At 33.7% G+C, this 18180-nt stretch overlaps 1 protein-coding gene across 1 annotated transcript in view; it reads right to left on the bottom strand.

Moving 5' to 3' along the window:
• LOC131847407 (uncharacterized) overlaps window positions 1-18180 on the bottom strand; it is a 336123-nt gene that overhangs the window by 197208 nt on the left and 120735 nt on the right. Inside the window, 1 exon segment of the mRNA XM_059196985.1 lies at window positions 15730-16110. Coding sequence (XP_059052968.1) covers window positions 15730-16070 — 341 coding nt within the window. The 5' untranslated portion in view covers window positions 16071-16110.

The following is an 18180-nucleotide window of genomic DNA, read 5'->3' on the forward strand; positions in this document are numbered from 1 at the left end:
CAAGAGTGTCTGTTTCCATTGTCTCGCGAGAATTATTATTAAGACTAGTCTATAAATACGTAATATTATAATAAATTAACTTATTGTTATTAAAGACGTTAATGTTAATCTATTCTCAATTTTACCTCAAACTTTAACAATAAACAAAAGAGTATATATGCATGTGTGTGTAATGTTTTTAGTAATTGATTTAATATATTTTTATGTATACTTTAAAGATATATATCAGCGTTCTGACTCCTCTATATAAACTATAAGTGTGCAAAATTTTACTCTTCCATTCGCACACTTTTGTAAGAAGGGGAAGAATATTTTTGCTTTTTCATTAACTAATTGTCTCATTAATTAATTCAGATTCAGATTTAAAAATACATTGCATATGGCCCGGCTTTATTTAACACTAGGTTGGATAGCTCAGGTTAACCAATGATTATCGTAAACATGGAGATATGTACATATATGCTTGCGTAAATAATTGGGACTACGTATTTATTGTAGTATTGTTTTGGTTCAGCAATTCGTAAGTAGGTACGTCCGTCAATCGAGTGAAGCTAATAATCCCGTGCCGTATCGTATTGAACAGTGTATATGTACCCGTTGACAGATGTGGGTCGTCAGCGTGTGCGTATAGTAAATGAAAAGACGTTGTAAGCATTCAAGTCTATTGTTGTACTGCTGCTATGGATGAAATCATATTTGTACAGATTCCCTCCAAATACGGATCCTTTTGATGGTAAACAAGGTTGTTTCTTTTTCCTATTAAATAAATACATATCTTCCTGAGACATTCGTGTATTAGATTGTTATATGAAAGATTCTTAAGAACACTTTTGCGGAATAGTGCATTAATGGAGTACGAATATTTTGGAAGTCAGGTCAGTTATCACATTGTAACAAAATCACAAGAAACCACGATGATTTCAAATGGATACCGCAAAGAATCGGATCACAATGGACCGATGCAGCATGATGAGTAGCATAATGAAACGAGATTGATGAGGTGAATTTGTCTCGATGTGCTAACTGACCATTCCCATATGCATTTCTATGTATTGTGACAAAATCAACCGCAATACGATCAACCACGATGATTTCAAAGTGATACCTACGATACGATAAAGAATCGAATCGATCACAATAGAACGTTGGACCATGTAGGGCAGGATAATGGAACTAGAATGAGGTCAGGAGATGATGTGCCACGATGTGCTAACAGACCATTCCCATATCAATTTTCACAATAGTTTCCAGGCAGAACACACTAGGAGGTCAACTTAACATGGTATATTGCTAGCAATGGGGTTCTCGTTTACTAGCAATACGTTTATTACCTGACCCTGTATACTTTTTTCAGTCTGTATGAAATGGAAATTAAAATAACAGGTGTTAATAACTCATCGCGCATACAGCTATAATCGCTCGTCATCCTACTGCGCCTGCGCGCCGTGTAATATTCTGCATCTGTGGCGAATTACGCTTGCGCGGGAAAATAAAAATATTTACTACAAAATGGCATCTTCTGCAGACATACTGACTAATTGTTGTGCTCTTCATTGTTAATTATTTTATATTATCTATGTCTGCAATTTACTTTTATTATAATAAAATACCTATATACACTATATATGTATATGAAATAACTTAACATTATTATAATAAAACCTGAATATAAATACAGCTTCTAGTAACATACCAAACAACAGCTATTATATTAAAGTACATATTACAAACAGCGTTTACTAAGTGATAAACAGACATACAATCTGATAAAACAAATACCAAGATCAACAGGTTTGTCGTTACACAATCGGGCAGATTTGATTTCTAATTTGAGATTACTTCCCGCTGATGTCGACGAATCCATTACACAGCCATTTGTAGGATATTTTCTAACCGGATCGTACCGTACGGAACGCATTATCGGTAATTGTTTTTTTATGTATCGCCTATATACATGATCAGCTATTCCATGATGACGTGATGTCATCATGTAATAGTATCTGTGGGCGATGGACTGTATACTATACTTTTACACGACACGTTCTTTGATATGCAATCAATAGGGTCAAGCACGCACTTAACGATCCTTCATTTAAGTGCGCGCGCGAATTTCACTTTTTTCATTTTCATTATTATTAATTAATTTTCATTATTATTATTATTATTGCATTTCATTGTTTTCAATTTTCTTATTATTTTGCACAGACACATTTAAATTTAATTAATAAATTTAAATTATAAGTTTTTAACCAATTTTTAATGAGGCATTTTCGTCATGTAATAAAGTATATTAATTATTTGTTAGAAATACATGCGAAAGATGCGAGATTGCGTGGTCATGTTAAGGTAGGTACGTGTAAAGGTAGTTTATATATGAGATTAATTAAAAAACGGATAAAACAATGACAACGTACTTCAATATATGTTAATATAATTCCCTTTAAGACCACATGTATTATTTTACTAAAAAAAAAGACAATAAATCAGTATGAATCAATACGTACTCACAATTGGACGTGTCTTTTATTTAATCATCCCCATATATCATCAACAAGATTCTCATTATCATTTTATCACTATCAACCAAGTGTAGGGCACCGAATCTGTGCAATATCAGAACAATATGTTTTTTGTTGTTCGTGAGACTTGACTTAACATTATCATAGTGTCCAACCAAGTGTACAGTGTAACAGCACCCTTGTTTGTTTGTTTAAATATATAATAAAAGACCTTTTTATTATATATTTAAACAAACATTGGGTTTACGCAATGCCCGGAGCTATGTAACACTAGGTTATATTTTAAATTATTATTGCATCTACATGTTGTAGGTTGAATAGAAAAATTTATTAATTGAAATTGTAATATACAAAGCAAACATCGAGACCGATACAATCGATACCGAAACAATAATAGTCAGGAATACAAATAGTCGTTTAAATAGAAAAATGGCAATTCAAAGTTTATCATTTTTGTTAAGTTCTTAAATTTATTTAAATTATTTTTCCCTTTAAGGTTTTAAATTTACACAGAAGTATTATATATCATTTTAAAAGAGTTTAGATAATGTTTAAGACGGCGTGGTTAATTTCATTGACTTATATAAAAGGAGGAAATTCTAGCTTCTAATTTTGAAAAATGTCAATTTTCTATTGTATCGACGATTGTCACTGGGGGTATTTATTATTCCTCATTGTCTCGCTTTAGGGAAAGAAAATCTAATACATAAAAGATAAACAGTAAAAAAAGACTCATCTTTCTAAGTACTCTTTTAAAAACTTACTTAATTAGAAATAGAAATTAACATATAACTTCAACATTGCTATTCCAGGGGACTACGATGTTTGTATCCATTCCCTGTCTCTTCTCGTCTTGATCGTTCCCACACTGCTGATACATGATCTTGTCGACCAACTGTTGCCATCAGTAGCACAGACACCTAGTGTAGTGCGGCGCTGACAGCTATATTCAGCTGATTTAATATCTGATCTGACCATCGAATGGAAACTGAGCCTTGAGGAATTTTACCCTCTATCTTGCCTATTACCATCCGTACCCTATAATTTAAGCTTTTTTATGTACGTAATTAGATCGGGAAGTAAGATGAATGTCCAATACTTAACAATAGATGTGCCAAAAATACCACATTTGTTCACCTCAAACTTCCCTCACCGACAATAAATTCGTCCAATTTTGATGGAAAACTTTCAATCTGGCATGACTTCTTAATTACGTAAGCCTTAGTTACCAATAAGTACAAAGGATATGCTGAATCATGTTTATATTTTACATAATGTTATCAATATAGGTTACTAGGTGAAAACTAATATAATTTGTCGCCGACATAAATAACAGATGAGATTATAGCGTGTTCAGTTGAACGTTGTAAATCTTATATATACCTAATATTACAAGTTTGTGAAGTTTCAATGTTTATCACTGTCGCTAACTGAGCTGAACTAAACTGTTTACTGAAACTTGGTATATAAATCATATTCTTACTATATATTTTATTATTGTTAGACATAGTGTTAATTGTCTTAACGAGGAGAGTACTATGTCAGTTCCAATTATATAAATGTACCTGGAAACTAGTGAATTTGCCACAAGTAATTAGTGTGTAGCGGTTTCTATGCTGATTGTCGTTGTTAATGTGTAGTTATTAAAAAGAGCTACACGCAGATTTCTTGCTCATTCTTCTTGTCTAATGAGTCAGAGATTAGAACGAATGGTAGAAGAGAAAAATATGAAACTATGACTATTCAAAAGTGCTTATATTAAGTGTTTTTGAATAAAGATTATTTCTATTTCTAATGGGCTAACTGACTTGATTTCATCTTAAAACAGACAGACTTATAATTATAATATTAGTATGGATAGATACACAAGTAGAATGTGCACACTGCGTAGAAAGTTACCCTCTGAGGCACTATAACTACTACTCCGATCCAAATTATCGTACCTTAACAAAGAAATTACTATGTATCACAATATCAACCATGACCCACTCAGACAATTTCATTTTACTGTCAACAATATGAAAACCCTCTTCATTAAATTACGATATAATCTATATTGCCCTGTCAAACTTTCGGTAGCACTGTTTGCGTGCCGAGACGTTTTGACAGATGTCGGAAGAGGGAGAAGCCTGCGTCGACCATTCTATATCGAGTTACTCTGTGCTGTTACGCGCGCTTTTTAGCGCCTCCATTTTACGCATATTCTTAAAATAAAGAATATAAGTTTATTAATGCATCAATTCAAATTGTAAATTCCATGTGTAGGATCCTTATATGGAAATATTTTTTAAAAACTCGACAATAATCGCGCGAAAATAATCCATAACTTTTGTCTATACAATAACAGTAAATATAGCTCCTATTTATTCTCTATAGATATACAATTACACAGACCTTATGATAAAATCTGATCTATGCACACTGTGAATTTATTATATTAGTTACATACATATGTTTATTAGTTACTGGACATATATTCTGTGGAGTATATATATATATATATATATATATATATATACTCTGTGGAGACTTTCAGTTCTTTAGCCATTACATCGGGGGCTGTAAGCGTTATATGCCCTTTAGTTGATTTTACTGGAGATAAGCTGGAATTTAGGTTTCGCTCGAATTCAGCCATTTACTCAAAGTATCTACCTATTTAGTAATGGATACACGCTCCAAATAACTTCAAATCATTTAGACTTTGTATAAAGTAGACTGTATGGGTTCCTCTGTCACATATATTTCCCCCACTAAGCAGCTATTATGATAGTATGTCTCAATAGAGATTTTTTTTTTCCCATATTCGTCCATCTCCTTTTCAGTGATGGAACAGGCAAAGATCCTTAGACCGTACAGCCTTCTCAATAGAGATATAATAAGTATCGTTATTGTTTTTTTTATCAAATATTTTTTTTTATTTGAGTTTTCCCGTCAAAGTGTAAGGCAAAAGAACTCAGACCATAGAGCTTTTGTCTTTGATAGTATAGTATATTAATATATCTCATAGTATATTTCCTTCAAATTATTGTCTTCACGATATATATCTCTTAAAATATTGAAATAACATACTCAACATTGACGTACATTCTTAAGAAGAACCTAGAAAAGGTTACATTTTTAAATTCTGGATTATCTGTATCTTCATATCAAATCAAATCATATCAAAATATTTTTAGTTATACCAAAAGATCTATTACACTCTTGTGATATGTCAAATCTACTGTCAGTTCGGAGTACTTTCTAAGAGGAACTGACAAGAAACTCAGCTCTTATTCTTTTCAAATAAGCATGTATAGAAATTATACTCAATTTACTAAACATTTTTTTTTTCTGAAGCCTTAACTACTTTTTGCTCGTTTTGTCTGCGTGGTCTATCGGTTTAGCACACTGCTTTACGTCTGATGGTCGCGAGTACGATTCCTCGCACGGTGTTGTTTTTGTATTCATAAGTATTGAATTTTTCATTACTTATGAATTACAATATTTTTCATAAGATTGTATCGATCTGGGTGTTGTCTATGTGTAATATGTATTTACGAAAAAAGAAATCATTGTATTTGTATCATTTATTTAGTACTAATAACACAAGTTTTAGCTTAAATTGTGTCAAGATAGCACTCTGTCAATTGGCATTTTTGTATTTTTTTAGCATTTTATGGAAATTATTAAAGCTTTAGCAACAATAATGAGAGAGTATGATAGTAGCAGGGTGCGCCGGTATATAATTTATAAACGGATATCGGTCACATTGTCTCAGTTCAATCCGTCTAATGAACGCAAGGCGGAACGATGACGCGCGTCCGCCATGCTGGCTTGATTTAGGGTTGCCATTTGTCATAAATTAATTACACGTCCACTCCTTAAATATTACAAGAAGGTGATATATACAATTATTAATTAAACGATATCTTTTTGTTTTAAACTAACTCTAGCATCTATTTATTCATTTATTTATTCTTTTTTTATTAATCTTTGGAACGGCGTAACTTTTTGTGTGCAGTTTACACAAATATATTTTGGCAAGTTTCACTTAAAATTTAGTATTTTATTTTAATCGGTTTATAAAAATAAAGGATATAGTATTATTATGAATACGATGTTGCTAGATGGACTAGTATTAAATATGTATTTCAAAAGTAATTTAACTATTACTCTATGCTATAATTTTCTCTAAAAACTGTATTCTAAATTTAAAAAAAATGTAACAAATAGTGCAAATGAGCCTGTAGGAATGTCAGTTTTTTATCAACAACAAAACTAATGGAAAGTTTCTCAGGACTTTAGCAAAAAATATCAATCTGGCTAGAATTTTCTAATCCGGAAAAATATATCTGAAGTAACCGTGATAAATTGATGTTTTTGTGGAATAAATAGAGCTGATGCGGACCAAAAAACTGACAGCAATTTTTACTCGGTTTCACATAGGATAAGGTTTTTTAGTTCCTTATTTAGCTAAGTTTTACGTACCTTAGGTACACAGTGATAGTGTAATAGACTTTTTATTAATTTAATAGTGTTGTAATACTGAATTTATAAAAAAAAAGAATAGTTTATGGGATACTCTAAAATTAATATTGTTCGTTTTATTATTATAAATTTATTTTCATAAATAATATTAAAGGAAATAAAGCTCAATTAAATGTAACTTATATAAAAAAATATATAACCAATTCTCTAAAAGACTTAAATTTCTTTTAGATCTACGTTTGGACATATTAAATACTAGCTGTGCCCGCATTTCAACCGCATGAAATTTATAGCCTGTGTTATTCTGATATATTAGCTATATTATTGTAAATTTTCATTAAAATCCATTCATTCATTTCATTTTTACGTGAATGGGTAACAAACATACATCTATCCATCCCAACTCACAAACCGTTTAATCAGTAACTAGCTTTTGTCCGCGGCTTCGCACGCGTTATGAAGTATTATTATTAGGTATAGTTTTTGCGGCCATACAGTACTTTTATACAAACTTTCATCAGCTATTTTATCCCCTTAGGGGTAGAATTAATCTAAATCCTTTCTTAGTGGATGCCTACGTCATAACATCTACCTGCATGCCAAATTTCAGCCCGATCCGTCCAGTGGTTTGGGCTGTGCGTTAATAGATCACTATGTCAGCCACCTTTGAGTTATATATATTTAGATAGTATAAGAATCCTTATAAAGGTTTTAAAAAAATATTAACTGTAGTGTAGAAAAAACTAGGAGTGGAAATACAGAGACATTATAATATGTTTCTCTTCACTCGTTCGTCCACTCGGTTTTGTTTTCCCTCAGCTGATATCTTAGTTACTTAGTACAAAAATAGATTTATAATATTATATTCTAGCGTCTGATTTGCATAAAAAATAATTACAAAATATAACCCTATACATATGTAAACATGTATATCTTACTAATATTATAAACACGAAAGTATGGATGGATGTTTGTTACTCTTTCAAACAAAAACTACAGAACGGGTTTTGATGAAAGTCTACAGAAATATAGCTAATACATTGTAATATCGTATAGGCTATTAATTAAAAAGACATTATGTAAATTGGGCCAAATATAATGGTAAATGTCATGTGAAATAATGCAGACGAATTTGTGCAGGTCAGCTAGTCTATAATACTCTATACATACAAATAAAATTGGAGAGTCTGTTTGCAATATTGAAATAATCGTTTTTTACTACATGCATATGAATATATATACGGTACATAGACCAAAATAACATTTTTTATAATTGTCTGTCTGTCTGTTTGTTCCGGCTAATCTCTGAAATGGCTGGAGCGAATCGACGGGATTTTTTTGGCAGGTAGCTGATGTAATAAGGTGTAACTTTGACTACTTATATTATAGAAAAATCTTTTATTTTTGAAAAATGAAGAAAATTCCACGCGGACGAAGTCGCGGGTGAAGCTAGTATACAATAAATATAAAAACGCATTGTAATCCTATTAATGGACGTTTAACTTTGCAGGGTACAGAGACCAAAGTTTTAAATTAAAACTCTATTATGTTGTTGGGTATTAAACATGAAGTAAAAACTTAATATCATACCAATAAAATTATACTAGTCGTCCAATACGCGAAATTCGACCATAAATAAACATTACGTAAGACTATGGACAAATAATTTTAATATTTTAATGGATTAATATAAAATAATTATTATAAAATAAAAATATTTTATAATTAATTAAAAATTATACATTTTAAATAATAATGAATAAAAAATATATCAATCTACTAGATGTCCCACGGTTTCACCCGCGTGAAAATTATAGCCTATACTAGCTGTACTCGCGACTTCGTCCGCGTGGAATTTAACCGAACAATTAAAGAATTTCTCTAAAAGTAGCCTAAGTTACACGTTATTACATCAATAAAACGAGTAACTTAGGCTAATTTTAGAGAAAGTATGTATGTACCTAGTAAAAAACGGTTATATCAATATTACAAACAGACACTCCCATTTATATGTATAGATGTTATTCTGATGTCTAAGCTATATTACTGTAAAGTTTCATCAAAATCCGTTCCGTAGTTTATGCTTAACAATCATCCATACTCACAAACTTTCGTTTATAATATTAATTAATAAGAAAGATTCTAAATTTGACCATAAAGTTTACAATAAAAAAAGTATATATGCTTGTGAATACATGGTAATGTGTATAATGTTCTCTTTTTTGTTAATTTATGCCTAATTTAAAAAAATATTAGCTTTCTTCACTCCTCTATATAAACTGTAAGTGTGAGAAATTTCATACTCCTCCGGCGCAATTTTCATAAAAATGGGTACAAAGTTTTTGCTTCACGTATTAAAATAATGATTCCATTCAAAGCGGTGATTATTAAATCAAATAGGCACGTACGAACAAAGACATATAACCGACACCTAATCACGACAAATCCAAAACCAATTTACCAATGTAAATGCAAAATAATTGATATGTCAACCCTGGGAGCGGACAACGGCGGGAAAATATTGACGTCACAAGCGCGTTCCGAACCGTTGGCGACGCAGTTTGGCGGCATTGTTTTCCCGCGCGCGAGCCGCGGCCATTACGATATGCACGTTAATTAAATTGTGATGTAACAATTAAAATTATTATTAACTAACATTATACAGTTTGTTGTACTAGAGCCCACATGCCTACATGTGGTTAGACACATTCTTTAAGAGTGCACCTCTAGGAATTAATACATGATTTTTTTCTGTTTATCCTTTAACGGAAGGGCAAAGAGAACTATGCTCATACAGCCATGTCAACATGTTGATGTTCTTAGTTTATATATGTCTTAAATTGTTGAGACACAGATTTTCGTACAGTGCAAAACATGTTTTTAAATTTCTAAATAATAATCTTTATATTACTGCTCACAAGGAATCTTAGAATATAAAAAAAATGTATTTAAAGTTACAAGTTCTTCCTTATGAAAGTCTGGAAAAGTACTATTTTTTAATAGTTCAGTGCAAAAAATGTTCTTGAGTTCCTTAGTAGTTGCTGAAGAGATCGCTGGACACGCCCCCCACCGTGGCAGACCTCCGAACAGAAGAACTCGCCGTATAGAAAAACCCCGACACATCGAAACAAATTCTCCAAGCTCCATAACTTCCCCACACAACTAGCCCCCCATCCGGAAGACCCCGCGAAATCCACTACAGCGAAGAACTCATCCCGGGCACCCGTAATTTTTTTCACTCCCTTAATACATGACTAATATATGCACAGAGTAACTACGTTTGAGTAGCTATTACAGTTTTGCTGTCATACTCTGGAAATGACAATTGTTAGGCAACGAACAATTGACATATCTAGAATCGGAAGCAAATGGTAGAATACAGAATTCTACCAAACATTAAGGTATTTTACCAAAAGTGGCCATAATATTATTGATAATAAACTATATTTTAAAATAAAAGATTGTATACAAATTAATTTATGTTTATAGTGATCGCCAAGTGGTTGAAATACGACCATAATTTTTTTATATCATAATTTTGAATTATTAAGGTTCTATTATTACAGACTAATAATATTAAAAGACACAATATTAATCTATTCTCAATTTGAGCACAGACTTCATTACATAGTATAAAACAAAGTTGCTGTCGCTGTCAGTCCGTCCTATGTATGCTTCAAATCTTTATAACTACGCAACGGATTTTGAAGCGGTTTTCTTTAATAGATAGAGTGATTCAAGAGGAAGGTTTATATGTATAATACATATCCGGGAGAAATTGGGGCGAGTAGCTAGTTAACAATAAACAAAAGAGTATATTCTCGTAGTCGTGTGTGTGTGTAATGGTTTTTTTGTTGATTCAATGTGTTTTTACGCATATTTTTACAACACACAATTTTCATAAAATGGGTACAAAATTTTTGCTTCACGTATATGGACAAATAATAACCCTGTACAAATAACACAGCGCCATCTAGTCCGACGATAAGCAGAGCTTGTGTTATAGGTACTAGACAACTGATATAAATGGTTATTTTTGTAAATACATACGTAATACACATAGAAAACATCCAGACCGATACACCATACCATTTACACCATGCCAGGAATCGAACCCGCGACCATCGGAAGTACAGCGGTGTGCTAAACCGCTAGACCACCGAGGCCGTAATAAATGTGATATCATAATTTATGTTTATATAATCAAAGTGATAGTAGGTATACTACGAGAAAATATCCAAAGAGAAAATATACAGTTAAAAACGACAAGATGAAAACTTTACCGCGACGAGTGATACTTTAAAACCCTACTAAGCAATGCTAGAGGTTTTAATTCACATTACATAAATCACTAGCTGACTCACGCGACTTTGTTTGCATTACATTTGCCCCGTTTCAACCGTTATAGCAGGTCCGCTTTTATTGGTCGTAGCGTGATGTTATATAGCCTATAGACCTCTAGGCTATCCAATACTAAAAGAATTTTGAAAATCTCTTAAGTAGTACCAGAGATTACCCCAAACATCCAAATTTACAAATTTCACCTCATTATAATATTATATTAGTGGGGGAAAGGAGATTGTTAGTAATGTGGACTGATGATCTTATTGCTAGCAATGTACCATGTCAGATTGACCTCCACGCGGTTCCCCCTGGAAACCATCGCGATACATTCTTGGTGAATATGTCACGATTGGCTAACTGACTTGACCTCATGCTCATCATATCATCTTGCACTGGTGCCCCGCCAGCGTAAACCGTTAGCGTAGGCGGGTGCACCATTCCATTATCATCAATAAAAAAAACATATTAGTATATATAGCTCATATTATAGCTAATAATAATAATAATTTCAGGACAATTCACACAGCGCCATCTAGTTCCAAGTTAAGCTAGCTAAAGCTTGTGTCACGGGTACTAGATAACTGATACAAGTACATAAATAATATTTCTTTTCGTAAATACATACATAATATACATAGAAAACACCCAGACCGATACAAACAATCATACTCATGAATACAAATGTTTGTGCCGTGCGAGGAATCGAACCCGCGACCATCTGACGTAAAGCGGTGTGCTAGACCGCTAGACCACCGAGGTCGTCATATTAATATAACGTCATATTAAAACAACTAATTTTGCTATGACTCAAGTCGATATTATTACATGAAAACATCTTACTACAATTAATAATAGGATTCTCCATACAATTTATATTCCAAACATCTAGAGCATTTACACAAAAACAACGAGACAAACCTCATTGGCTGTAGTTTGCACAAATTTAATTAAAATTGTAATACACCCGAGTAATTGTTTCCTCCAAAATACGTGGTTACAGCATCACTCAAACAATCTGTCTCGCCTTGTAATGAATATTCACAAAATATTTACATTGTTATTATATTATTATTTGCTTGTTATGAATAAAGATATCAGCTAAAATATATTATAGGCTGCCTAACATTACACCGTGAATAAACACATAATAATATGTGGCTACAGTTCGGTGATCTCTTCGGAGAGACCGAGGGTTTTGTCTGTGCAATACAGGATCAGGTGGTTAAGACGAACAATTACCGAAAGCACATTCTGAAGGATGGCACTGAGGACATCTGTCGGGCATGTCGCCATCCCGGAGAGTCACTCAGACACGTGCTTTTGGGTTGTTCAGCTCTTGCCAACACTGAGTACTTGCACAGACACAACCAGGTAGCCAAAATACTCCATCAAGAACTAGCTCTGAAGTACGGCCTCGCGAATGAGAGGTTGCCGTACTATAAGTACGAGCCCCAGCCGGTCCTCGAAAGCGGCAGCGTCAAGCTCTAGTGGGACCGATCCATCATCACGGACAGGACCGTTCTTGCGAACAAACCTGATATCGTGGTGATGGATCGGGCACTTTCGAGGGTGTTTTTGGTGGACATCACCATACCGCATGACGAGAACCTCGTGAAAGCCGAAACTGAGAAAAAGAGAAAGTACCTCGACCTGGCTCACGAGGTGACCGAAATGTGGGGGGTGATGTCCACCGAAATCATTCCAATCGTTATGTCGGTGAACGGTCTTATCCCAACCAGTCTGGAACAACATCTCAGACGGTTGGGATTCCGGGGCGGCTCACTCCCGGGAAAGATGCAGAAAGCGGTGCTGTTAGATTCTGCCCGCATTGTACGCCGGTTTCTGTCCCTGGGGCCCTGAACCCCGGCCGACTGTGCTTCTGCCGGGGGTATGTTGCCATCTCCTCTCCTTAAGAGGGGAGATGAGAATTTTTGGGAAAAAAATGAATAATAATAAGCCCGTCCTTGTGATCACTATAAAATAACCGATATTTATATTGTGAAACGGTGGAAATAATAATAATAATAATAATAAGTGTGGAAATAATCAGCAACAGCTGCGAGAGTAAGACGATGATAATAATAATTATACCAAAAAGTCTGAACAAACACCTAGACACGTTGCATATCCCCTCCTCTACAATAGACCTATTACAAAAAGCCGTCATACTAAACACATGCCGAATAGTAAGAAAATTTCTATCTTCAGCACATAACTCATCCATGCTTGGCTAAGGCCCGCGTGTTTGAATATATTACCGCCGTAAAAAGGGAGATGTAATATATATATACATACATATTATATATATATTTTTTTGGAAATTTCTTTCATCAACTCACTTTTATCATCAACATATAACTTTTAAACTCAACAACCTCAACGCTTAGCTAAGGCCCGCGTGTTTGAACGTATTACTCCCGCGTAAAAAGGGAGATATACATAACATATATATATATAAAGAATAATAATAATAAGTTGCAACAATAATAATAATACAGGAAACAATTAATTAAAGATTTCAGAATTACTTAGTCAGTATGAGCCGTAATTCCAACTTGTAATATCGAAGAATTTCGAGAATATAATATGAATTAATAATTATTATTTATTTATTCATAGAACAAAATCCATTTGTATAATACTGGCTATATTTAAAAAAAGAGAATTGAAAAAAGAATACACTTTTTCTACAAAGAAATGTTTTAATACTGTTTTAAACTTGACGCGGTTATTATTTATATGTATAATTAGTAAAAATCATGGGATCTTACCACGTTTTATATTTATTTGCTGAATTGCCCAGTTTACCCGTGATCATGGTGGTTGAAACACTGCCGAAATATCGGGAACTCAGCAAATAAATATAAAACGTGGTAAGATCCCGTGATTTTTACTAATTATACGTACAAATGTTTTAATGACTGCGTTCCTTTGTCTAAAAAAGATTTTATAGATTAAAAACTATGTACATTCGAATTTTAAATTGCAATATAGAAGTGCAACGTAATTCGTTGAGCGCCAGTTTTATCGGGTAACAAGGCCATTTTCTCTTTGAGGAATAAATTGCGTCTGCCAATTAAATGAAGTTACTTTATAACTCGAGTACGATCGCGGTAGCAGCCATTAGAAATCTAGTTTCAACTTTAAATAGAATGCAAATATACTTGGTAGTTCTGCAGTTGCCTAACAACTTTCTTATAAACAATGCTTATCAACAACGTTTAGCTCACTGACTTTAAACGAGAATAAATATCTTCCAATATTTAAAATTCTCGTGTGTTTGTCAAGTTCTCCGAAACGGCTTTAACAATTTTTATGAAATTTTGTGTGCATATTCAGTAGGTCTGAGAATTAGCTACTATTTATTTTTCATACCCCAAGTGTTGTCTAACGCCTAACATAATTTTTTGGACAATATTTGTTTATTTTTTATAATGTCCCAAATTTATATGGCAAAAAAAAAAAAATTCCGGGACAGCTAGTAACATAATAATATATATATAACAATAGCATAAATGCAAAGGCGTGTCTATTTGTTTGTTTAACATATTTACGACTAAATTTAACAAAAAGATAGTGAAACAACATTGAATCTTTTCTTTTGATTTCCTTAGGCTGTAATTATACATACATTTCTGTCAGTCGAAATAGTACGCCTTCATTAAGCTATAACTCTTGTTGTTCGGTTTTCTTTTATTATATACTATTATTGTTGCCTTACTCTACCAAATATTCCAAATAGAAATAAAGCATAAAATTGGGTTTAGTTATTGTATTATAACACCTAGCAACTGCTGGATATAGGTCTCTTCTATTACCTCCAATCATGTACCGTCGATCAAAAACAATTGGGCTATAGTATACCATATATCCTATACAACATACTTCAACTATAGGTATTGTAGTTTTTACTACATGTATCTCGAGATGTTGCCCTCATGAATTCGAGTAAAAAATATTACAAATAATAATTTACGATATAATCTGTACTAAATTTCAATCTAGACATTTAAATATTTCTTCCGCGCTCTCTCTGATTGTGGAAAGAACTACCTACCGTGATTGGCTCTTGAAACTACAACATGTGGTTATTGAAAAGAGATATTAAGTTTTCACCTTTCCTTTCACATCAGGAAAATTCATCATGGAGACCCGTTCATCTCAGGGTTGGACGGACCGGTACTCTGAGACTCCATTCACTGAAAACCCCATGGCCCAGAGGACGCGGGATCGTATTCGCAATCGACCGCGACCACAGCAGTAAAAAACACGGTTTTCCCTATACTAGTGTTTAGGCGTTCAGGCTACGGTAATCAGATAGGCCTTATAAGCATTTGCCATTGTGTATAAATAAATTTGCTATGAAACTAAGTTTAATAACAAAATATGAATTACTTACTTGCAATAATACAGTCTGCCATCTCTCCCCGTGTGTACAGTCCAGCCTTCTTTTAACTCGGCTTGTAGTCTTTCCAACGCAGCCTCGTCTTCAAACGCCCGACTCGGTCTAGGACTCCCAGTCCCCAGCCGTGGACTCCCAAATTTCGGACTGGCGCCCAACTTGGGACTGTTGGCGCCCAATCTGGGACTATTAGAGCTCGAAGCTCCATCACTCAAACTGGGGCTACCGGTGAGACGAGTGCCGAAGTTTGGGCTAGGATTGGGTCTTGGACTAGGCGGAAGTTTTGGACTGGCCGTGCCGCTGGGACCAGGCGACGATGACGCCTGCTGCAGCAGCATCGCTTTCAGGTCATCGCATCATGTTGAAGATCAGTGTGATCTGAAACAATGATAAACCTTCATATAAATTTTGTATTATTTATTATATATTATAATATTTATTATAATACTATTTATTATAATTATAATTAGAGCCAAATAGGACAAAATTATTTTCTGTCCAAACTTCCTGGTCTGATGTTAATACACCGTTTTCTAATAATATACAATAATTGCATTTTGTTTAAACTTTTTATTTTTATTTTAATCCACTAGGCTCACTAAAACTACGTAAAAATTTTCGGCACTGAATGTCTATTGTAAAAATACGTTTATTTCTATATTTATATATTTACATAACGACTAAATAAAGAGAAAAAAATGAGAAAAAAAAAAGATGAGAACCGTCTCTTAAAGTGTACCAACCTCTTTGCACTATAAATAGAACTGAGACTGTCAGTTTTACATCCCAAAAATTGAAAAATATTTAATACATTTAAGCTTAGTTAATAATTCTACGTATAAAATTGCCGTTATATCCCGTAAATAAGTAGATAGTGTTTCAATGAACTCTCCTTCTACTCGACCTAAACAGGTTATTATGACGATAATGTGAATATAAATTGCACGAAATATAAGAAAATGTCGTCAAAATAATAAAAGACAGGGTCGTTTCCTGCCACGCGTTAGATACAACACATCAAAAAGAGCCACAAAAAGAAAACACAAATGAAACGCCCTCGTCGACGAGCTCTCTAAAATGGCAACAACGATTAAAACTGGCCACAAAAAGTCCACCGAAAACGCCGCCTAAATTGCAGTGAAAAAAGAACGCGACCGTTCAAAATGTAATCGCTGGAACGCGGCGGGAGAAATATGAATGAATATGTCCGCCGGGCGCCATGTTATTCGCGCATTTCCATTGGTCACTCGATAAAGTGCGAGGATTAAGATGATTTGGGACTAGCTTTGCGTAAACAATGCTTCATATTTAGAAATTGATGCAAACAATACAAAACGAAATACTTATTTTTAAACTTTCGCGTTTGGTAGGCATTATTACATTAACACGAATAATTTTATGGTAAATAAAGGTATTTACCTCTGACGACGTTTCTACGATTTACAGTAATTGACCGATGCTATCGAACTTTCGGTAGCATTGATCAATAAATGTATGAATACTGTGAGTTTGTTGAACAATGTAATGAAGGTAGTTGAACAAACTGCCGGCATCTATCAACATTGACATTCGCTGTACTCAGCTCGTGACCATGGCTAGTGCAACTGAGAGTGGTAAATACCTTTATTTACCAAAAAAATATTCGTGTTAAAACCAATTTAACTATATTAACAAAACGAAATGTTATATTATACATCGTACGCCATATATGAGTGACGGCCATGGTTGGTCAAGCGGTTTAGCACAACGCTTTACTTCCGGTGATCGCGGGTTCGATTCCTCGCATGGTGCTAACATTTGTATTCATGAGTATGATTGCTGTATCGGTCTGGGTGGATTCTATGTATATTATGTATGTATTTACAAAAAAATCTAAGTATTTATATCAGTTGTCTAGTACCTATAACACAAGCTTTGTTTACCATGGGACTAGATGGCGCTATGTTAATTGTCCAGAGTTATTTATTTATGTATAATTGACACAGACAATTCACACAGCACCATCTAGATCAAAGTTAAGCTAGCTAAAGCTATGTATGCCTAGATAGATATGTTGTCATAGATAAATCTAGATTAATATCACACAGTGTTCGTGACAATACTTATCAGATGCCGTGCTGTTAACTTTTTACCATGTTAACAACGAGTGTTTCTTGTCACGCTAGTAATTTGTCACACGTGCAGAATGTAATGGCCTATTTAAACACATCGCTTTTGTAAATGTTTTTCCTGATTCCTATACATTTGTAGGTCGACGAAGCATTATGTTCATATTATACGTGTAGCATGTAAGCGTTGACGAAAAATTAATACGCTATAGTAGAGGAAATACGGTTTGTGTAATGAATATTTGTAGGTTAGATCGACAAGCGTCATGCCGAGTTGATATAATGGTTTTTCCTCTTGTAAAAAAAGTTATTTCCATTGCTTCATGTACGGCCGTCGATT

Source organism: Achroia grisella, unplaced genomic scaffold, assembly GCF_030625045.1.
Source record: "Achroia grisella isolate CSIRO2021 unplaced genomic scaffold, CSIRO_AGI_Agris_v1 utg534, whole genome shotgun sequence".
Taxonomy (NCBI): domain Eukaryota; kingdom Metazoa; phylum Arthropoda; class Insecta; order Lepidoptera; family Pyralidae; genus Achroia; species Achroia grisella.